The sequence below is a fragment of the Pseudomyrmex gracilis genome, unplaced genomic scaffold (genome assembly GCF_002006095.1).
Source record: "Pseudomyrmex gracilis isolate BER0280 unplaced genomic scaffold, ASM200609v1 scaffold_123, whole genome shotgun sequence".
Lineage (NCBI taxonomy): Eukaryota > Metazoa > Arthropoda > Insecta > Hymenoptera > Formicidae > Pseudomyrmex > Pseudomyrmex gracilis.
Window position 1 is genome coordinate 233255 of NW_018020707.1, and position 24401 is coordinate 257655.

General features: G+C 43.4%; 1 protein-coding gene across 5 annotated transcripts in view; it reads right to left on the bottom strand.

Annotated features, from left to right (window-relative positions):
- The window catches only part of LOC109856561 (LIM domain-binding protein 2), a 131423-nt gene extending 107759 nt beyond the window's left edge, over positions 1-23664 (bottom strand). For all 5 annotated transcript variants that reach the window (XM_020431958.1, XM_020431957.1, XM_020431956.1 and 2 more), the window contains exons 1-2: positions 23048-23664; positions 21876-22530 (exon numbers count right to left, since the gene is read on the bottom strand). In XM_020431958.1, coding sequence (XP_020287547.1) covers positions 21876-22530; positions 23048-23072 — 680 coding nt within the window. In that variant the 5' untranslated portion in view covers positions 23073-23664. The remainder of the gene's footprint in view (positions 1-21875; positions 22531-23047) is intronic.
- Between the last annotated feature and the right edge of the window lie 737 nt (positions 23665-24401).

Below are 24401 nucleotides of genomic sequence, written 5' to 3' on the forward strand. Positions count from 1 at the left end.
TATATTTAAAACGAGAGTTCAATCATCAAACTTTTTTTGTTCATAACTTTTTTATAAACAATGAGCGACGGATAAAACCTTCATATTATTATTCAGAGAGGTGACCTTGATAACATATGTCAAAATTGTTGAGATCGGAAAATAGTCCGTATAACTGCATAATTACCAAATATTTATTGCAAAAAATATTTATAAAGATCTAATTGATATGTTTGACGGTTATTTTACAAAATTTATCAGTCACGAAAGAGCTGAGTTGCTGTTTCGCTTCAAGATTTCTGTGAAACCTCGCAATCGATATTCGTGCGCGATTTTCGAGAGGCCACTTCTTGTAAATATATATATGTATATATATATATATATGTATACATATATATATTGTACATATATGTATATATGTGTATATATATATATGTATATATGTATATATATATGTGTATATATATATATATATATGCTAGTATACAAGACAAACTTCTTGAGAACTTTCGCACGCAACAAGACAGTCGAAACTCGAAACATGTTCTCCTGTCACGTTCTACAACCATTTTCCTTTACCGAAACGTTTGCGAACGTAAAACAAGTCACTTTTCCTCCAAATTTTCGAGCACCGCGTTGTAATCGACTCTGTCGCGTTACATTCGACTAGGCAATTTAACTTGTAGATTATCGTACATAAAAAAAAATCCAAATTTGTCATCCGATCGACGAGTGTTTCTTCGAAACGTGAGCGAAATAGAGAAAACGAACAAAGCATGTATTTAATCGATAGACTTGATTGCGCTACCGGGACGGTTGTATTATTCCTTAGAAAACTGTGATCAAAAAAAAAAAATGGAGCAGCTCTAGGATGGATGAGTATCGACATTGTAGCGCGAGCAACAACGTGTCTTGAAGAGAAAAAGAAAAAAACCGGCAAAACAAGAGAAAGAGAGAGAGAGAGAAAAGAAAAAAAAGAGAATAAACAGATTCCATACGCGCAAGGACACGGAATTATTCCGCGCGGCTATTCTCCGTGAGAGATCCGACGGGATCTCAAGGACATCGAATACCCGGCCTGCCTTTTGTCAGAGTAAAAAAAAAAACAGAAAAAAAAAGAAAAAACCCAACAAGGAGAAAAAGATGCGAAAAATGGCGGACGAGATGCAAATATATTCGCTTCACGGCGAAACGTCCACGGGGGCGAAAGTGTGTGCAGAGAAGGTCAGTCTCCGTCAGCGACAGGTTATCACATATACGCACGAAGGCGGAATTCAAGGTGGAGGTGAATTACCTGGACGAGATTTAAGGTTAGGTCGCCACCTTTCCGAGTGACCCTGACTCGCCGAGCTCCCCTCCCTCCCTCCCTCCCTTCCTCTTCCTCTCCCTGTATTCCTCCTTCACACCCTTCTTCCTTTGCCTCCCCCCTCTCCCATATCCTTGTACATTTGTATCCTTGATCGATGCGATGCGCGCGCGAGTCGCCCGAAATATCCGCGACTCTGCGATCAGTCACGCGTATATAGTAGCCGCGTACGTAAAATTCGCGATCCACGCGAAACTCAAGCGACGTCGTTGAAAATGTAAGAACAAATTTGAACACATATCGACACAATGCACAGTTTCGCGCGTAGTATGTAATTATTTACAATAAAAAGATCTTTAGTTGAAAAAACGAACGTTTCACATTCGAACAACCGTACGATAAATGTGTATCTGCCATTTTTTCTCAGATATTTGTAAATAACACTTATTACAAATTTAAAAAAACATTTTACGAAATAAAAATGTATTTAATTTTTGAATTCGTGTAAAATAAATCAGAAAAAAATCAAAGTGTGATAATATGTACGTCGAGCACAATACGCAAGCCTGTCGATAAAGGAGCGACGATACATCGCGAAGACATAATAACGTACAACTGTATTGCTTCGTATTGATCTTTTTTACTTTCAGTCAATATAGGAAATGTTTCATAAAATGTAAGCACATAAGCTTTCAGGACCGAGTGTAACAAATGATACAAATTATGAGAAACTAGTGCGTACAGATAATAAGAAAACGTGTAAAAAATAAAAATGTAATTTACATTTATCTGTTTGTATTGGTCGAAATAGCGTTATCATTCAGCTAAATGTACTTTCATTAAGTTTTTTATTTACCTTTCCCGAGAGTTAGAGCACTTCATTGAGTGTCGAGTAGTAAAAAGACATTCTGTTTTTTAATGTTAAATTTATCACACTTTGTATGTATAAGATTCACATCAAAGAACTGAACTCACTTTACGTGATTGTTATGTGATTCTATAATTACCGCAAATAAAATGCATGTTTTCTTGTACGTGTGAGAAATGATGCTGAGCATCTCCACCGTGATCGAATCGAAGCGACCGGTTATTCGCAAAAACTTGTCCAATATCTTGAATAATTCCTTGTGCGGTTTAACGTCGAGCTTTTTTTAATAAATTTGTGGCGCTCTCTCGCAATCGTTCAAATACGCGACCGCATGCGAGATACATCATTGTTTTTCCCGCGACATTGTAACTCGACAGCTCAATAAATTTCTCTTTCGTCAGTAACGAAATTCTTCTACTCCAATTCGAGGCGTCCGATTTCTCGAACGGACTGCCTTCTTTTTTGAGTTTGCCGTGTATCAGCTCAAAAGTGTATCAGTCGCAACGGAAGACTTGCATTGGAAATTCTCTGTCTGTATAGAGTCACTGCTTTTTTATAATCCATATCAGCGACTCTGTATATCCATTGTGGATCGGTTAAATATTTTAATCTATGACGTGTATTGATATTTTGCAAATCGCAGCGTTAGATATTTGGTTATACGCGTTATAAATGGCACGTTTTACAAGTGGTTTTTGATTTGTTAGAAAACTTTTACATATATATATATATATATATATCGTATAATACTTTTTGATATATAATAAAATAAACAATCTCCCGCGCGTCATTACTACGAAAATAATCAAGAATTGTTAAAATGTTTTGCCGCGTACTGTACGAATTTGAAGAACAGACTGACAAGAGATTCACATCAAAAATATTACACCAAATACCGAAGTGTTTACAATTCATCCGAAAGGTTGAGGAAAATACAGAAAAATTATGTGGAAAAATAGTTGCTTGTATTTTAAATTATTATTAAGCGAGATGTGTGTATTGTAAATACAAATCAAATCAAGATCGGATTGTTATTTTTGTGCGTCTGTGAAATTATATTTTAATTGTACCATTTTTTTTTTTTTTAAACAAATCGTCTCTTTTCTTTAATTCGAAACAAAACTATCTATGTGAACTTGGCGCAAATGAGATTTTGTTTTTTTTTCTTTTTTTAAGCGAGACACCAATTGCACAAAGGTCGCGCAGGAAGTCATATTCATGCGGTTGAGGAACTCGGCCGCGTTTCAATTTCGCGCTAATTGCTTAAGTCTGCCTGAGCCCGCGAGCGCGCGCACGACCAATCTCCGCGAGGACCGCGCCCACGTGCCGTCGGAGTTAACTTAATTACGGCCAATAAAGCGCCAATTAACCGAGCGGCGTGCACACATGTGTGCACATACGTCAATGTGGGTCTTTTCTTACGTCCGGCGAATTAACGGAACTACATGGGTGCTGTGATGAGATACGATCTCAGGACATCACGAATGCGAATCTTCCGTAAACAAAACGATGTACGGCCCAATGATGACCACATGATTTTCTTAGAGTTCGCAAATAATCAGCTATCGTGAGAAATTGCTGCACATATTTGCGACAGATTCACGTACAAAAATCGTCAGTCTGTACCTTCAGACTATACGTAAGCGAAAAAAAAGTAGTAAAATATGATAATAAAACGTTGGAAACATGAAAAAATAAAACATGAAAAGTCACATATAATTTTGATCTCGACCTTAATGACGAGTACATTGTAGTTTGTAAATTCGCTGACGACCGAAAAACTGCATCTATTTGAATATTAAAAAATTTTTAATCCAAATTTTTCTAATAATACTTCAATAAAATGGCGATGATCTTTTTAATAAACACACACAAGTAATTATTTAGAATTATTCAGGAAAACGTCAGGCGTCAATATTATTCACGATGTCTTTTTTTGTAACGTCAAAGTGCCGCGTCCGGCCAGCAACGCTGGCATTGGCAGCATTCGCGAGACTACGAGTCGCCGCAATAATTAATGACACTCGTCGAATCCTTCGCAAAAAGTTGCTTGCTTCGCCGAGGAACAGAATGCGGGGCGCTACACGTTGTTCCAGAAATAAAGCTGTCATCTTGTTCGGAGTACGGGACGGCGCGTCTTGAATAATAATCGGGAGATAAAAATATGCGATACCACGCGCGATATCTCGCATCGCGGCAATTAGCCGAATTACGCCGGGACAAAACAAACATCATAAATGACGTTGTGAGATATAGACATCGTTGAGGCAAAAAACAAAACAAAACAAAAAAATACAATGAAGAAATTACGGAGCGATAAAATACGCACGAAGATCAATCAATCGGCTTGTCGCTTCGGAATTGTCTCTATTTGTCAATTTCGCGGGGATCGACAATCAAAAACCAAGGACGAAAACGTCGTGAGAAAGAGAGAGTGATGTTGCGCTTGCGATAAACAAGTTTACAATCTGCAAGAAAACGTTTGTTTGACGTTTTCTTTATACAGATTGAACTTCACGGCTGAAATAGTTGAAATAATTCGACCGAGATAAATGTCCAGCCGAAAGAAAAATTCGTTATGCGAATAAATGATAAATAAACCGTCATGACGGCAAAATTTGACTGTACTTTTTGAATATTCGCGCTTCGAAGAGTGCACCAATAAAACTCGTTAATACTTTCGACATGAAGCGAGCGCTGTGAAATAATATATTATCGGATCGAATCCATAAGCTACCAAATGTGTATTTTAATAAAAATACACGTATAAATAATATATGTCACAGAAAACAGCGTCCGGTAAAATATTCTGCATTAATACCCGTGTGTGTCAAGTAATATCGTATGTACATAAATAAAACATAATAATATCGCGCGATTTAAATAATTCTAAATTTATTCTATCTTTATACATGTGTGTGTGCATATACCTATATATATGGCATATGCATATATACCCATATAGGTATATGTGCGTACGTGCCTATATGTATATTATACATAAATATGTCATATATACAAAGTACATCTATATCTGAAAGCAGTCAGGCTTTCAGATATAACGAATTTCTTTTTTGATAAAATTAGAATAAAATTTCTTTAACTGAAAATAAATTCAACAATTCACAGATCGCTGACTTACTCGCATATCATACACAGCAGGCACGTACGTCAGAGAGATGTATGTAATCTCTCTCAATGGATGCAAAAAAATTATTGTTTTAGTCTCCCACTTACTAATTGTTTTTTAGTGGTATATTAGCTTCAGACACATCTTATCATCATTATATGAACAAGCACCGAACGAACAGCGAGTTCGAACATTCGAACATTTGCGTTCGTGTTCTGAAGTCATTCGTTACAGTAGCGCACAGCAGCGAGAACAGCACATATGCGCGTCCATATCGCGCACGAATTTTCTTTGATGTACCCCGCCTCGTGAGGGAACCGATCCGAATGCGAATCGAATGTTCTGTTCACATTTATTTTGGCGTATACATTTGACGAATTAATAACAAACGTTTGCGTTTGCTGTTCGTTCGGTGTTTGTTTGTGCTATGCGTATTCCGATTAAACAAGCCTTAACCATCACTAGCTGAGAGAAGATTTTGGCTTTTCTTCTTTTTTACACTTCCGTGCAGATTACAAGAGAGTGCGATAAAGAGGACCTACAATTTTAGGTGGGCTCCGAAACCACCAGAAGTGCGTATAAAACACTTCTATATTTTAAAGGAATTTCGTGGATATAAACATCTCGGTAAGTTGCCAACTTACTCAGAGAGAGAGCGACCCGAAAAAATCCGAACACACACTTTAGCCGGATTCGAACCTGAGATCTCTCGGTTACTAAGTCTTGCACAGACCAACTAAGCCATAGGCCGCTCTCGAAATACGATGTTGACGAAGCAACTAATAGATTGAGAGGTAAATATTTTCCAAATGTGAATGAGAGAATGACGATTCGAAAGAAAAAATACTTAATGTCAATCACAGGAGCGCGCGATCACGTGAGATCTCAAAAAAAAAAAAAAAAACTTAATTCTCCTTCATGCGCGTTTCACTCACTGCACGTTGCTCCATTTTTACGCGGCACAAATCCAACGCGCGGATAGTCCCACTCGGAAGGAAAGAGACTCCCGAAGCGCGGCGAGAGAGCAAACGCTTTTCCTTATTCATACCGACCATTATCCCCGACAATGTTGCGCGATAAATAGCGCCGTGGAAGCAATTAAGCGAACCTGCAGTCGGCGCAGAGCGCACGACGCGTTGCCGCTTTTAAAAACGCGTCTCTTTTTTTTTTTTTTTTTTTTGTGCCGACGACATGCATCGTCGCTCGAATCGTCGTTGCCCCCGTCGTATCCACGTGCCGATTAATGAGGCGCAACCGGAGAGAGGAACCGGAAAGAATCGGCCGGTCTGGTTTCGAGGGAGAGGAGTGAAGAGGGAACGGGCGGGAGAGGGAGAGAAGGCTCGCGGTTATACACACGGTGGCGCACGGTGGGTGAAGAGAAAAAGCGCGGCGCGCGACTCAGAGCCCGACTTTCGTCGCTAAAAGGCGCTCCCGTTCCCCCGCGCTCGTCCGGGGATGCTAAAAGCCGTCCGCACACGGCCGCGTGAATAATAATCTGTGATTAATAGAGTGCTAAGCCGGCGGCGGCGCGGCGCGGCCGCATGAATGGGCCGTGCGCGTAGTACTATTAAGCGGCGACTATATTACAGCCGGGTGTGATACGCGCGCGGGCGTGTGCTTGTTGTTTGTGTCAGGGCGCACACGCTGCTAATTTTCGTCGACGCGACGAGGATGCGAAGGCGCACGTTCGATGTTATCTGATCCGCTTCGTCGCGTGGACTTGCCTCGTTGTTGATCCGCTCAACACACGATACGGATACCTTTATTTATCACAGATCCTCCGAGCAATCTCGAATCATATGCGCGCAACGGGATCGCATCCCGAACTCTCGGCAGTGTCTCGTGTGACACTGACTTGACGGTAATGCTGTGAAATCGAAGATGCTCTTAGAGCTAGTTAATAATATCGATACATCGTCGTATATTTTGTTTGTTTGTTTTCTTGTTTTTTGTTGACTTTGTTCTGTTCGTTACTTTATTCGCGCGAAGAATTGATTGCGAGCGGATATAGTTGTGAGCGAAGTTTGAGTTCTAAAACGCGCACAATAAGTAAACGTCGTAATATGTACATAGTACGCGGTCGCTGACCGCGACAGACAAATCAGCAGCTAAATCATGGCCTGAGAATTGAATATTAGGCGAATGTTATGTTGTCTATGCGCGGCCTGTAACACCTAAGCTCGGCCGACGCGCCGAAATACCGCGGTGTCTCGTCAGGATTACGGCGCGAAGCGCGGATTCAGAGGGAACCAAGAACGTAATTTCGGAGGTAGCCGTGACCGCGGTCATCGGTTGGCGGTTCGCCTACGTAATACGTACTACGTATAAGTGGTGGGTAGAGGTATGCGCAAACGGCAAACAAGAAGTAGCTACCGGCTGCTTCCACAGGTGGTCGGGTCACGAACTGACCCCACTCCATCGGCCCACCTCTTTCTCCCTCCCTCTTACTCTAGTCTCTTTTTCTCCCCCTTTTCTCTAGTCTCTCCTTCTCACTTCTTCTTTCTCTCTCTCTCTCTCTCTCTCCCTCCCTCTTTATTGCATCCTCGCGCGTCTCCTTTCTTCAAGCGGATCTCTCCTTCCCCTTCAGCCGCTTCTTCCACGTTTCTCTCTTACTATTTCTTCCTCGCGTTCTTGTCTCGACGCTCTCGTTCGTTTTTTTTTCTTTCTTTTGTTCCTTTCTTTTGCTTCTTCCGTCTTTGTTTCTTTCATTGTAAAGCTCACTCGACTCCCGCTTGACCCATGCCACGTTTGGCTGGACTTGTATACGTGTATATGTGTGTGGTACGTGGCGGGTCGAGTGAGCTGTCGAAGGAAGGAGAAGGTGACGCCATGAGTATCTAGCATTCGTAACGCTCGTATACCGTAAGGTCCTCTCCTCCCATTTCGACTGGTTTGTGCCACGGACGAAGCAAAAGATCCTACTTCTGATTTTTTTCTCTGTGATTCTTTCTCCAAAATATTCTTTCTACATCTCGCGAGAGACCGAAAACTTTTCGCATTCCCTTCACAACACTGCACATAACCAGTTATCAGTTAAAACAGAAATTATATTGCTGTTGCCTCTACGAGTTAGTCATAATATTTGTACGTATAATCGCGAATTATCTTGCGAGTTTCTCGTCGCGACAAGTGCGTGCAAAGTGGCAAACTTCGCGAAGAAGTCAAGGTCGCGTTGCGTCAAAGTCTCAAACACATTTTGCATCGCAATAAGTTGAATACATCGCGATAAGTAATTAGTATAGTTATTAAACTATATTCAAGAAGGAAAAGCTAAGGGGAAAGAAAACGAAAAGGGAAGAGAAATCTCGAAAATGATTTCTGCTAAATATTGTAAATTCTATCATTGAGTAAATTTATTACTATCAACTTTATAATGTCGATACTGAAATATTAATCGATACGTGGACCATTACGAGCTCCGCTCGCGCTTCTCTCCGATAGTTAATTAAATAAAAAATAGCGCTGTACTAAATCGCAAATATTACCGCGAAATAAAATAATCAGAGGAGGTATTTTACGCGAGGGTAAGCTCGCAATACGCAAAAAAAAAAAAAATTGTAGTAGGTACATTCGCGGATTATCAATCCGCGGTTGTTTATTCAATTCCATCAGCGGTGGTGCGAGCGCGTGCTCCGCTGATCTCCGCGGAAACCGACCGGTCCGCGCCGCGGCGCAGCCGGATTCCAAAGTCCGCAGCAAGAGAGAACCGAGCTCTGCGCCCCGCTCGGTTGCTCGGTTGCCTTCAGTCGTAGGATGCTGAAGGCACTGCGGTTGCCATGGCGACCCACCACCACCGCAGCCCGATGTAATTATTTGAAAAACGCCCGCCGCAGCCCCATCCCATCCGCCCACCCGCCCACCACCCCCCGGGGGTTGCCGAGTACAGAGCGATGCAAAAGTAGCCGGGTGGACTTTTGCACCCCTGGTACGTCGAGATACGTCATCGTTTCCGTAAAAACCGTAAGACCGGAAGTACGACGGAATTTCCGACGAGAAGGCTACGTTGCAAGTATCTCGCACAAACGATTGATCCGACTTTTTGCGGCTCACAAGCCAGATCGAGAAGAGCGTTTCACGATTCGGTGTCATCGAGTCTCTCATCACGCAATGCGAGCATATAGATATATACGTATATATATGTACAATGTCCGGTTTCTTCTGCCGCAGACTGTACAATAAATACGCGGGCTTCCGCTTCGTAAATTGGTTCGCTCGAAATAATTAAATGCGAAATTTCCCGCCGCTTTTTTGAGATAGCGAAATTTTATTCGCGAATTTTTTGCGATCTCCTGCGAGAGATTCGTCGAGAGCGGCGACTATTTTCGGGCGAAAATTCAACTCGCGGGGATTCGGTCGCGAGATCCACACACAATGTGGCAATCCGTAAATCCGCGTATCGCGCCCGTATTGGATTCTGAATTTTTCGGCCAATTTTCCCGGCGATCGGTTCAGCGGTTTAACTGCGGCGCATGCACGCACAGCATACGCTCTCGCACGCTTTGGATTCTGGCCTCTTCCGGTAGATATGTGATTGGAATGTGACGGACGGAATCCACTCGACGATTATTACGCAGCGGCGTTCTTCGATTTACGGCAATTTTAACATTCATAATGCACACGCGCGTTTGATATGTACATACATATATATATATATATATATATACACGCAATATAAATTCGTTATACGTTCGTAATCAATTGCAATGATATTAAAACGTCTAGATGCATGTAATAATCATTATCACCTAATAGCATACAGATTTTGGTAATTTAATCTCTTTCACCGAGTTTTTTGTTTCTACGAATATGCAATCATAAAATATCTGTGAGTAACACTTTTTTCGCGCTTTCAAAAATTTCTCGCGTCAAAATTCCTCGAAACAATCTGCAAACAAGTGCAATTTCTCTCTCTCTCTCTTTCTCTCTCTAAATTTAGATGTTAACACGAGAATCCGAGATACGAAAAACTCGTATTATTAATTCATGCATCCTGAAAGAGGTCGGCTTTTTCAAGTCGTCGAGTGCTCACGCAAAATATTTGTGGAGAGCAAATTTACGAGCGAACAAAACGTGCGAGAATTATGCGATTACGTATGCGATAAACGTTTAATATATTAACAACAAAAAAATTATCTTTTTTATACAGAAGAAAAGAGAATATACATAAAAGATATTTTTTGTCGCAATTACTTAAAAAAAAAAAAATGTTTTATCGCAACGTTTTTTAAAAATGCAGCACTCAAAGAGAACACGGCGTCTTTTTTAAATTACGCCATCTCTAATTAAAAGGCGCAACTTCTGATTCGGAATGTACTCGCAACCTTTTGCCGCTCCCTCTGCGTCTACCTGAATACTCCAAGGGTGTACATAACGCGATGTGGTCGGAGTGTGGGTCAGAAATCGCGAACGCGAAAGCGCGTGGGGTGAGCTTCCTATACCGAGGCATGTTCTCGCCCCGCGCTTGGCCACCTCGTCAAGCACCGCACGTGAGGGAAGTAGGTGCGACCTGCTAAAAATTATAATTAGAATTATGCGCCCTCGTCTCGCGCCACCCTTGTGCTCGACAAAAAGGACCGTGACCCCGCTTTATTTTTATCGCGAGTTTCCAAGGTGTCGACTCGGGATGAGAAAAGGGAAAAATATGTCCTCAATTAAAAATCGCTCAGTCCATTGGACTGAGTGATAGAACGAATGAGAATATGCGTTTGAATTTGAAAAAGATTAAAATTCCTCGTTAATTCTCGAAGAAAAGTAGGATGCGATGAAAGAGACAGATCGCATCAATAATTTCTTTACAAATTAACGAGCGCAAGAATGACATAATTTTTCTAAGAATTTTTATTAATTACTATCGAACAAACTTTACTGAAACACGTCTGGAAGTAATTTCGAACGCGGAGCGCAAGAGACACGGTTGAAATACGAGACGAACAAGTGAATTGACAATTGAAAACCACGTTTTCCCGTGTATTTCACGGATCTATCTCGGGGAAGACGGTCGGATGTCGGTCCACGACGGAGAAACGAACAGAGAAGGTGAGCCGAGAAGACGGCGAGGAGAGAGCTTCGAGGAAGGAACACGAGAGAGAGAAAGAGAGAGAGAGAAAGAGAGAGAGAGAGAGGTCCGTGGCGATGCTCACTTGTTGCTCGCTCGACTAATTGCCAAGTAATTGGCCCCGTACCCCCGCTCGTATAAAGTTTGCTTCATTGTCTTTAATAACGCCGTGACCTGCGCTAATGGCTCACGTCGCATTCGTCGAGAAAGGGAGACTACGAGCCACTCGATGAAGAGGATCGAGTACCTCGCGAATCGTGGCCGCCTGAAGAGGGGAAAAAAGTGGTGATACGTGCGTAAAGATTCGTTCAATGCTCTTTTGTAAATACATATAATAAAATTTTAAGAATCACGTGAAAGTTTATTTTACTTTTCGAGTCAAGTGCGTTCTCAAATCACGAAGAAAACGCATTTGTTATTGTCGTTCGCTTGTGTTCTTTTCTCTCTCGAGAGAAAGAAGAATCATCTCTTTGCCGCGGTTTGCACATTTATTTGCATTGTATTAAGAACGCGTTGTCACGTCTTTTTTTTTTTTTTTTTTCAGAAAATATTGTAACTCGCGTTTTTCATCCCTTAATGTATAAACGTTTTGTAGCGAACAATAATTGCTTGAAACAACTAGTCTAACTTGTCAGTTTTATTTCAGAAGTAGTTCTATACATTCGTCGATACATGCGTGTTTATTGTTGTGGCAAAAAGTGCAATAAATCCGAAAGGAATTAACGACTGGAGGAATTCACGATGTCGTTGTACTTTCTCTCGAGAACGACGTCACGCGTCAGCGACTTTGCCGTCGGACAAGTGCCAATTAAAACGAAAATCTTTCGAAAGAGAAAGAAAGACGTAAAAATTGGCGGAATAACGGATAACAATTGGCGTGTGTTTCCGAACGACGCGTAACGACACAGCTTCGTTTTTTGCGTTTTCGAGATCTCGCAAAAAAACTTTTCAACGCGTTGTTGAAGATCGCGGTACTCGATAGCGAAACGTTACAAAAAAAAAAATAAAAAAAAAAAATAATAAAAATGACAAAGGTCGCATACTTGGCGCACTCTATTGCGGCCGCCCTATTTCCGTGTATTGCAAATGATCGCATAGAATGGGATGAAAACTTTTAAGCGAGCGGATAACTCGTCTCGTGAAAGGCGCGGCAATTAAGGCGAAGTAGCCTGTATTCCTTTTTTTTTTTTTTTTTTTATGGGTGCCGGAACAAATCGCGCTAGAAAATTACCGCGGTATGAAGGCGTATTATCTGGATACATTATTAATTCACCATTACCATTAGTCTCTCTCTCATTACTATTTACTATTTAGTTAAATGCCTGCTATTATCCTTGATTTCTCCGCGCTCGTGTCTTGTACACTACGTGTACGTATATGACGCGGCGCGTTTTATCGAGGTTGTATCAAAAGCTCGTAAGAAGATTGAAATTCTCCTAATTAGGGAATATTCAGGACACGCACAATCACAGACGCAAGAAGACAATGTTTAGAATTACAAAACAAATCGCCCGAAAATGAGCTTTATTTCCCGTAAAAAACCATTCTTATACCTGCACATCGGAAAAATAAATTATCACGATGGACGAGCGTTCGTGTAATTTCCCGACACACCGCAGGCGGAATTAACTTACGACGCAATCAACGTAACGAGCTACACGTGTCCCCTGCAGCGTGGTGGTACGTAAGCGTGCCGTGTTCTGTCGTGTGCGCGGAAGTAAGAAGTTGCTTGGGCGCAGCATCCGCGGCGCCATCAGAATCCGACGGGCAAATCGGCGCGTGACCAGATGTGCGATTGTGCGCGGAATCGAGGAGTGACTCATGTGTCGACGTAAGGGGGCAAACGGAAAAGACCTGCACGATGACCCGTGCAGATCAACGCTCACAACGTTTTATTGCACATCCATCGTCGCGAGCTACAACGATTTTGATAACGTTTTTGCCGACAAGTTCCAAAATCGAACTTGATCGACATCAAATTCGCAAAACACGATATAAATGTATATATTTTCTATAAATTGTCGATCAAAATATTGTGTATCAAATTTCGGTTAAACTTTTGGCTCTCGATGCAACAATGTCGACTAAAGCACCGAGGTTTGTAAAATCGACAATTCATCGATAACTTTAACATATTATTCGTGAAAAAGCAATTGTTTTTTTTATCGTTACAGCGACGAGAAAAACTGAATTGCGTAATTTTTTGTTTTTATTAATATTAATAACTTTAATCGTATACACTTTAATATTTAATATATAAGATAGAGACAGTTTTTAGATACAACTGAAGTAATTTTGAAAGAAACCTGAAACCGTAAAAAAAAACAAGCAGAATTTCCTCGCAACACTATGAATGGACAGAACCACGTTTTTGAAAATCGCCGAAAGCCGCAAGTTGCGCGCGAAATAAACCATAAAACCGCGGTGACAAAGCGGTCTGACATTTATCCAATTCCTGTAAATAAAATTCTTCAACCGGGAAACATAGTCTGTCTGTCGAAAATATCTGATCGCTAAAAAATCGCTTCTCAACTCGAAAAAAAAAAAGATTTATTCTAAATTAAGTTTTGCACGTGTAAGTCTTGTACGTATAAATGTAGCGCACGTGTATATAGCGCTACATAATTGTAGACAAGAAGAAGGAAGAGGCAAAGAGAAAGAGAGAGGACAGAAAATTAAGAAGCCGACAAAGACGGAGAATCTCTGCGACGCGCCGACTAGACGGCATCGTAAACTCCGGCGAGGAACTTTTGAATTTTAGTAAGGGTCGCCCTTTCCCCCTTGCGCCGCTTCCAACCCAACTTCTCCGTCTTTCTCGCTCGTTTCGGTCCTATAAATTAAGTGTCTGTTTCTCCCCCGCTGCAACTGTGCTACCTACAGCGCCGATTACGAGGACGCATCGTATAGAGCAGAGCTACCGTATCCGAAGAGAACTCCACGAAGTTCTTCGTCGAGGTCGACAGAGGTCGCTACAGGTAACAAAAAAAAAAAAAAAAAAAAAAAAAAAAGGAAAAAGAAAGGAAGGGTGATCGTAAAGGGGTTCGCGTCTCCCCCCGAGTGACGATATAATGCACCCGAGTGCGAGGAGTCAATAATTCATCGATGTGCCGCGTGGTTAAATTTCAACCACGACGTCAATCTCGTGAAAAAATATGTTTCGATTTGAAGAATATTTTTCCTAGATCAAATGCAAAATTATTTCCAAGCTGAAAATTAATAAATCATTGACTCGATCACCTTATCGTCGTCTTAAACGGCGAATTCTTAACAAGTGTATGACGAAACATATTGAGACATATCGCTCGAAAAAACGCGCGTCGAAGAACAAAGTAAGAAAAGAGCAAAGCTCGCGCGAATGAAAGATCTATTATTTATAATTTCCCGTCGGGACGGATTTATCTCGCGACACCGCTTCGGGGAGTTGAAAACTCCGCGAGACTACAGTACGACCGTGTTGTTGTTACAAAGCCACGTTTCGCGCGAAAGGAAAGGGACTTGTAGTTTTTTCGTTTGTTGCTTAACGCGCACTTAGCATAGAAACGTCCTCTCTCTTCCGGGTCATAGATATTCAGATTTTCTATCCTTGGCATCCGACTTCTCTCTCCTCTCTCGGTACACGCGAAGGGTGCTGCCTGCGGAGGGCGGCACGAAAGGAACAGTGGAGCCAGAACGCGAGAGACGGAGGGGAAGGTGAGCAGAACGCGGGAGGGAGAGAAGTGAAGGGGAATAAGGGAAAGAAAGGCGGCAGCCATAAAGAGCGAGAGAGAAAGAGAGAGAAAGAAAAAGAGAGAAAAAGAGAGAAAAAGGGGAGGGTGAGAGGGGATAATTCCACGGCTAAATATCGGTAAAAATCAATACTATCTCTTTTCCTCGACGCACTGCCGTCGCAGCTAATAATGCACGCAAAGAGCACGAATCCGAAGGACGATCAATAAATCATTTCTCTACGATTTTCCATGCATCGACCGTGGCTGCGCGAGCGCCTGTGTGTATCGCGAGAATTCCCTCGCACGCGAAATGCCATTTCTCGATAACGTCCTACATCGTTCGCGAGAACATTCGTCATGCGGCAAAATTATCGCGGAGGGAAAACTCCGCCGAATGTTTTGCGAAATAATTTTTTTTTTCCTTCAGACGCGAAAAATTCTTCGTTATATTTCAAAAGAATATTAAAATAACGCCACAAAAGAATATTAAAATAACTCTCGGCGGTCAACTCGCAAAACGTAGCGCTATATAACCCGTTCCACTTGAAATTACTTTAAAAAGATAAATGCACAATCCCCTCAGTACTCGGCTGCTTAAAACGATTCTACACGTACATACACACATACAGGATATACTCTTTATCAACTTTCCCTGTAACGCGCGACAGTTTCGGAGCCGAGAGTGATTTCAATGCAACGGGGGAAGTTGGTCGTGAGCGGACGAATGCCGCCCCAATACGACGTAGACACAACAGTACGAACAAGTTGCCACCAAGGCGCAGCGCGCGCGGAAATACTCGCGTAAGAAGAGAGCGAGATATTCGAGCCAGGGGGAAACAAGTTGCAGCTCGAGAAAATTATCAACCATAAATTCAAGGCAGGTCGAGACAGTGTCTGATACATGGCGTCTTGTTGCCGTTTCCAAGTGCGATGCAACTTATATGCGTTTTCTATGCAGCCGCATATCGTTTTCGCGACGTTGTGGCAGTATCAAATAATACCGTAAAAAACATCACGGTATTTCACGCTTAGAAATACACGCTGTCACTCAAACAAAAATACCCGAGTAAATTAAAATACCATTTCGAATACCATTTTAAACGATCCACTAAACCGTACTGAAAATTAAATTATTTCGCGTAACGCGAAACATACGCTGATAAAACCGGAGATCTATTTATTTTAGAAATATTATTCTTCGTTTATCTCTCGGTCGTTATTCTTCGCTCTATCTTGCTTAGCGCGATAAGACCGAATAAATGTTTATTCTCACAAAAATATCGATTGCTACATTTTTCCGGAAAGCAACTACGAATTCTTGCGAAACAGAAACACGACTCTCGTCTTGCCAAAAGGAATCCATTCCAAATTGCGTAGAGCGCGAGTTTTGTGCGCTCTTACACGTTCTCTTAAAATACCGAAGATTACGACGGTGGTCCATCAGCGAACTCGGCGATTTTACGATGCTTTCGTGTTTCCCGCGTAAATCTCACGGAGAGAATCCATTTCGCGTGCTCGGGTGTTTCTTCGATCGTAGATTTGACATTTTTTCCCGGCGCTGGCGCGATTTACGTAACAACGAATGCGGACTCTTTTCCTGTTGAATCGAGAAAATCAAGAGGAAAAGAGAAAGAGAGAGAGAAAGAGAAATGGAAAGAGAGCGATTGCTTTGCAGAGATTTGTATTTTTGCCTCGCGCAGAGTCCCGTCTGCTCGTCGTTTTTCTGAAACACGGCGCGGGTAACAGCGTGGAACCGCGGACTCACGCGCGCGACCACGACCTGAGACAAACGGTAACGAAACGCGCGCCTGCCGTGATCCCCGACGTTCCGAAGGGATCCTTTTGCACGCGAAAGTGTAAACGGTGAACGCACGAACGAGAGCTGTTTCGGCCCCCGAGGGTTCGACCAAGCGACCGACCGACCGACCAACCGACCGATCGACCGATCGACCGACCAACCGACCGACCGACCGACCGACCGACCGATCAACCAACCAAACCAACCGACCAACCGACCAACCAACCAACGTCTCTTACCGTCGCGCACTCTTCTTCTCTCTTGTCATCTTTTCTCTTTGTTTCTACCACTAAGAAAGAGTAAAAAGGAGAAGAGAACCCAAGTGGTTCTCAACGAGGGCCTAGCGAAAAAACAATTTTTTATCTTCTTTGCCTGAGAATTCCGTTGAGAACTTACCGGTAGATAATAAGATCGGATATCTTCAAAGTTTCTTTCACACACGTAGAGTTCGAGACAATTGGGAATCACTCGAAGTTTGCTAAAACTTCTTGAAATCAAGAGAGAGAGAGAGAGAGAGAGAGCTGTAGATAATTTACATTTTGTTTAAGATTATTGCAAAATATACTTGTAGAATTGTTATATTTTATATAAAAGCTTGAAATGCTAAATTTTATATGAAAGTTTGAAATGATCGCACTGCGTTACCGCAAAATTGTTATATAACAACTAATTTTAATTTAATCAGTATCAATATTATTTCCGAGAGTGCAATAAAGGCGCAAGTAACAATTTCCCTGTACCCTGCACGCGATGTACACAAAGGGAAGCGGACGCAAGCGAGGCGGAAGGAGAAAGCGTCTTCGCGAGGTTTGTGCGAAATTGCTGCAATTTTTGTGCCACCTTTAACACGCGCTAACTATCGATCCGAGCGTCACGTCGCGACAATCGAGTCCTTCGTACGCCCGTGCATCTCGTTTCTCCGAAGGAATCAACAAAAGAACGGCACCCGAGCGTGCTAAAAGGCGAAGGGCGTAGAACGAAGGATGACAAATAATTTGCAGACAGCAGTGCGGAGAGATATCGTGAAAAATTAAAACACTGGAAATATGAGAACCTCCGTTCACTCTTTCTCCCTCTCCCTCTCCCTCTCCCTCTCTCTCTTTCTCTCTTTCTCTCTTTTTCCCCTTGCCACCCTCATACCCCCGCACCACCCTCCGTAACACGGGGTGGCTAGGAGAGTTTAGGGTGGTAGGGGGGAGAACCAGAGAAGAGGAAGGGAGGTGGGTCGCGTATAACGCCGTACAAAAGTTCGCGTCACTTTGTGTGCAGTACAATCCGTGCCAAAAACTCACGCATTTTCCTTCGGTCTCGCCCCCGAGTGTAATGCATGTCGGGGGAGTGCTTATTTAATGACAAAAAAAAAGCAGAAAGAAATGAAGGAATCGGAGAAAGAGAAAAAACGAGAAACAATACTTTTTGTCCCGGTTAATTTATCTTGCTGCAATTTCTCCGCTTTCCTTCGTCCGAGTGCATGTGTATGTTCTCTCGAGCGGGAGGGAGAGGCAAGTGTTAACTAAGTTGTGACAGGTGAACGATCATTCAACGTCGACGAAATTATAGGGTTACCCTATAATTTATGTAAGTTAATTAAGAGTGAACACAGAGGAATTAAAATTCATGTTCGGCGGAACTGCATCGCTCGGTTCTGTGTCGTTTCAATTTCATAAATCCTCCGCAATAGCGCATCGTCGCGCCACAGTCTCGCGCCACGCGGTGATCTTTCTTTCTCTCTCTCTCTCTCTCTCTTCCTCTCACCGCGCGCACACGCGTACACACACACACACACACATCGACTACTTTATAATCTTCGCATATATCGCTAATTAGAATGATTAAAGGCAATCTATCGTGTCTCCGAGATGTGGCGGAGCTGATTAATGACACACGCGACTCCCGTGCACACCGCGAGGCTATAATAAATTCCATCTACACGCGCGCGACCACGCCGATTACGTTATAATGTAGTGCATTAATATTCACACACACACACACACGCTTTCTCACAGAAAAATATTTTACTATAGTTTGCACAACGCGATTGAGACTCTCTATTGAAATTCACGCGACAGTTCGCGCGCAATTATTTCGAGAGAAGAACACGAATTTTTTTTTTCCCCATTGCAAATTTATTAATTTCCGTATGGAAAGGAGCGACGCAATATGAAACGCAACGCGCGTATGTGATTTTCATTTTATAATTTTATAAAACGCGATTATTGTTTGTCTCATTATGCGTAAAAGCACGCCTCGTTCAAGAGTGTGCGAGATATTAATTTCTACCGGAAAGCCGGTCGATCGTTTCGAGTGCATTTCCATCCAGGAAAGAACAAATGGCGTTTGACTCGGAATATTAATTTGCTAAGGCCCCTCAATGGCGCGGGAAATGAATGTATGCGCCACCCACGTGGCGCTGCCTCGCCTAGCAAAACTTCCTTTTTAACTTAGCGTTTATTCGCGGCTCGTGCTCACCTCGTTTCAACTCCCTCGGGAAAAACAGCTGAAAGCTTATAGCGCCGTCCGCTAATGAGGTTGTTCTACTTTCGTTGCGTTCTTCATCGACGCTATACATACTGTCGAAACGCGCGATTCCCTCCTCAAGTCGGGTTACGTTTTCGGAGTGCGCCGATATCGCGTGTCGTTATCGAATGCATTAAAAGAACGCGGCGATATATTCGTATCAATATAAAAAAGTCAAGACTTATAGAACGTCGTATCAATGTGATAATGCGGTTGTTCCTTTCTCGAAGTTTTCTTTCAGAAAGTCACGGGTTGTAAAGTCGCAAGTTAATTATTTCGCGAAACTAATTATAATTATATTATTTCGATACTAAATTGCCGTGTCGTTCCGCAAAATTTCAAGAGTAAAATATTAACTTTTCAAGTTTAAAAATTCAAAATTCGTCAATATCAAATATCTTCAGCTTTAAAAAAATTTTGTCATTAAACTCGAACGCTACTTTTCCAAAGCACTCGCCTACTTTGCTATGTATCCGACGCAAAAAATAAATAAAAACAAATATTTTTTTGCGCAACTTTCTGACGGTTCGTGATTCTCGCGCTCTGCGGAAGGTCGCGTTTCTTGATGTTGCCGGCTTTCAACGTCAGGGTGTTTGACGCGATATCGGTTCGGCGGTTCGCCGGAATTTAGAATATTCCACACACACACATACACATCTAGATGGACGCGCATCGCTCGTTCGCAGTGTTCGCACCCACGCGTACACCGCGAACACGTGCAATGCGATGCGCACACACACATACGCACACATACATACGCGTGTGGAAAAAGAAGTGCAACGAATTATTGGTCTATTCGCGAATATGTATCCCACGTATTTGCATGTGAGGCGTGCCTAAAAATGGCTTCGGTTTTAGCAGCGGGTATTAGCTCGACATCGATGCACGTATATGCGTGCACCGATAACTATTAGAGTCGTAACGGATTTTTTCCGTGCCGATCCATCCCGCGCGTTCCACAGCCTCATCCTGCCAAAGTCTCGAAATAATACCCACGTTCCGCCTCATTCGTCGATTCGGCCGATCGAACCGGGACGCGTAACAGCCTCGGACACTTGTTACAAAACTATTCGAAAAACTGGTTTCCGACCGACCGACCGACTCCGTGCGTCTCTCGTCCGCGTAGTTTCATATAACACACGCATTCGTAAGTCCCGCTGCTGGCTTTCGTGTGTACGTATATATAGAGACGTCTGAAGCACGTGATAAGTCAGTCGAGCGTGCGGGCGTTCGATATGAACGATTAAGACGAGACTCCGATAAGGGCGCAAATGCGTGCGCGCTCGACCACGACTATCGGATACAAGAATGTAGACGACCCATCAAAGACAAGGAATATCTCAATAATGTGACAGCAATTTGTGGACACATCTTTTCGCTTTGGAAAAAAAAAATATCTCCGGAATTTTCTGCTTTAAACGCGTCTTCACATTTAACGACATGAATAATCACTCCGTGTATCATTTGCTTGTGAAAAAATATCGAGACAATTTCGTATATAAAATGTAGTGTTCGAAATTGGGGTTAAAAAAAATTGCTTTCTACACTCGAAAGTCGTGATAATCGAAAAAGAGAACGAATTAACAATAAAACCGGTATATATGTGAGAGCTGCGGGTGAGCAGCAAGAAATTAAACAAGATATTTTGTTTTTAACACGTATCTCTTTCATTTCGCGTGCTTTGCTGTATATTATTAAATGCCTAACAATGTATAATTTGATATTACAAATTATCGGTTGTGGTATCCAAGAAGTCTCGGATACAATTCTTTTTTTTCTTTTTCCAGCAAATATCGCGAACGAACAACACACGGGAAAAATATGCAAAATGTACGTTCCTACGTTGATTCGCTTTTACGTGGAAACGTGAACCGTAAAAAGTTTAACGTTCACATTTCCTAAACATTCCGCATTTTCTAAGCCGAAATTACTGCAAATCAGAATAATAGCAACTTTCACTGCGATTAATAACCATTAGCGCAACCGCCGCTGCGTGCAACTTTCTCCACAAATTGCGCTCCATTTCTCGCCGCGGTGCATAAAATCTTTCACCCCAAAGTTTTCTATGCACAAATTAGAAAACGCACGACTTTTAATTAGAAACGATGTGCAACTTAACGTCGTCGTAACGTCGCGCCCGCGAAATATTATTTGTAACAAACACGTTCATCGCGCGATTTGCATTCGAGTGCGGGAATAATATTTGTTCTGATATTATTCTTAGTAAACTTCCTCGCGTTCGCTTCTCGATCCCTAAAGCGCGATGTGCCGATCGTCGGTTATATAAGACTGTAAATTATACATGCAAAATAGAAGCGAGTACGTATCATGCTGTCTCGATATCTACCAGTTTCAGAGAGACGTGTTTGGATTAGAAAACGCGCGAGTATTCTCTCTTTATAAGACCATCAAAATAACAATTATGTATATTTACGTCCCGTACTCAGATATTGATACAGAACGATTGTTTCTCGCTTCCTGAACGTGCGTGTGACTGATGACAATCAAAACTCACCCTTGGTCTAGACGATCAACTGGCCCTCCAGGTCCCATCATCGCTGGATGTCCCGGACCCATTGGACCTGCCATAGGATGGCCTCCAGGTCCGAATGGACTTCCTGGTGGCATACCATATTGCGGGCCGCCAAATGGTTGACCGTGTGATGGGAAATGCGGATTGCCGGCGCCTGGAGGAACGAACGGTGGCCCCGATGAACCGGGTCGGCCGACGAATTGAGGTGGCGCTCCCGAGGGTGAACCAAACGGACTGGGACCCGGTCCGTTGTACGGAGGTCCGGAATTATTTGGAGGTGGCGGGAAACCGCTAGAATTAGGCGGTGGACCAGGACCTGGTGTCGAAGAACCACTGGGTGCGGGAGAAGCAGTGTACTGGGGCGTCGCCGAGCCAGGAGGTGGACCTTGGTAAGGTGGCGCACCTGCCGGACTGCCGGCACTACCGGGAAATGGACTTGGTCCTTGGAAAGCTGCATTGCTAGGTGGACCGCCTGTACTATTGTAGGGACCCGAGCCAGGACCACCACCCTGGCCAACGGAATTGGGTGTGAATGGCGATGCCTCCGAACCGGGCGGCGGGCCCTTCCAGGAGGCTGGCGTACCCGGATCCTCCAGCGTGGTAGTGGCTGCCAATGGCGTATTTAGGCGGCTACAGCCTGAAAATAAATTTAACAATGTAAGAGAGACATAAAAAAGAGAAAATATAAGATTCGAGTAACATATTTCTCATCATGATATATAGCTACATAATTTACATTTGAAATAGTAGTAATGTATACTACTATTTCACATGTTATAACACTGACAGATAAACTGGTTTGACCACTGTCTTAATATAGACATATGTACTCAAGACATATTACTATTTACAATTGTTGATTTATCAACGCTTTGAGAACAAATCTATTCAAAATGTATTCATGACAGAAAAAGTAATCACGAACTATTTGTGTGAGCTGTCACACAAGTGTGTTCTCTGCACAGTGTAAAAATAACTCTGTTTCCCACACCTTCACAGCTATGACAGCGTCAAAGCCACAACCTATATAAACAACTGTGTTGATGTGTAAATACCATCGCAACAATTCACATCTTTCATCACCGAGACAAACATTACGAACACGGTGACACATCAGCACAATGTCAAATGTGAAATATGCAGAAGAAATTCACCATTGTTTGTTCCATTGGCCTTCATTGTCCCGTGGTCACCCAGCTCATTCCATCTCACCGACCACCCAGTGCGCAGAGAATCAGCACTCCGACGACGTTTGACGTATGGGAATTCGTTCCGATCGTTGTCGCAAAACGATAAATCCCAAAATGAAAGTGCGCGACGCTCTTTTCGATGTTAACTCTCCGTAACACTTGCGCGTTTAGGTTATGTGCCGGTACACCTAACCTCTACCGCGAGTACACAGTGCGCGAGACGCGCGACATTCGGCACGCGACGAAGGCACGGTAAGTCGCCGGGCTCGCTTCAGGAGTCGCGATCGTTCGTCGCGGTACACCGCATACGCGAGCGAGCTCGTCTCGGTGCGACGACAACTGTGACAGCGGTAACAACAAGAGCCTGCTGCGGTGGTGGTCGTGCGGTGGTCGCGTCACCGGCATTTTTTTAACGGCCGTCAATCCGTCGCCGCGACATGCTGTCGACTCAGAGAAAGTTCAGGCCGGTGCATGCTCCGCTCGCGCACCCGCTGCCAGGTGCGTGCACTGCTGCGACATGACGCTAGTAACCATTCATCCCCCGCGTCATCACATTGCAGAAAAGTTCACGACGTTCCAAACACAAGCGACACCGCGAGTGCGCCCGCCGCGCGCGCGCGATAATCCCCGACGTCCGACGAGCGGGAGCGGAAGAAGGAGGGAGAAACCGACGGAGCCGTGAGCGCGAAAGAGACCGGAGATTAGCGAGTCGGAGCGAGCGCGAATAAACACCACCGGAGTCAACAGACGAACTCCGCGAGATCAGGAACGTAGCTCGGATTGGCGACGCCGCGCGCGAACGCGCAAACGATTGTGTCTTTGAAGTACAGAAGATAAAAATTCTTATCACAAGCAGCTCGTTCTTGATTCGGAATATCCTTGAAAAGATCTCGCCGACGTTTTACGAGATATCTTAGCGCGAGAGATCGAGATGCACATATCGAATCGATCGCCGTACATACCGCGGGCGGCTTCAAGCCGCTGCAGCGACACACTGTCACGTCGATCACTGGTTGCTTGTTGTTGAACAACACTTACCGATGATTTCTGTCACACATGTCATCGCGAGTCGACGCACTTGGTGAAAATGCACATACGCACGTGCGCCAGGAACGTAACCGAGCCACGCACGCACCTCGCCCCCCTTGGTTTACTCCACAACGCGGGACCACGTGTTCCGCCCTCCTTCTCTCGCCCTGTATGTATGCGCGTCCTCCCACCGCCTGTCGTCTCGCTTCTCGGTCTCGCCACTCACGCCCGAGTGTCAACTGGATTTCTTCCTCGGCCGCAGACGATAATTGCTATTCCACGCGTGGGC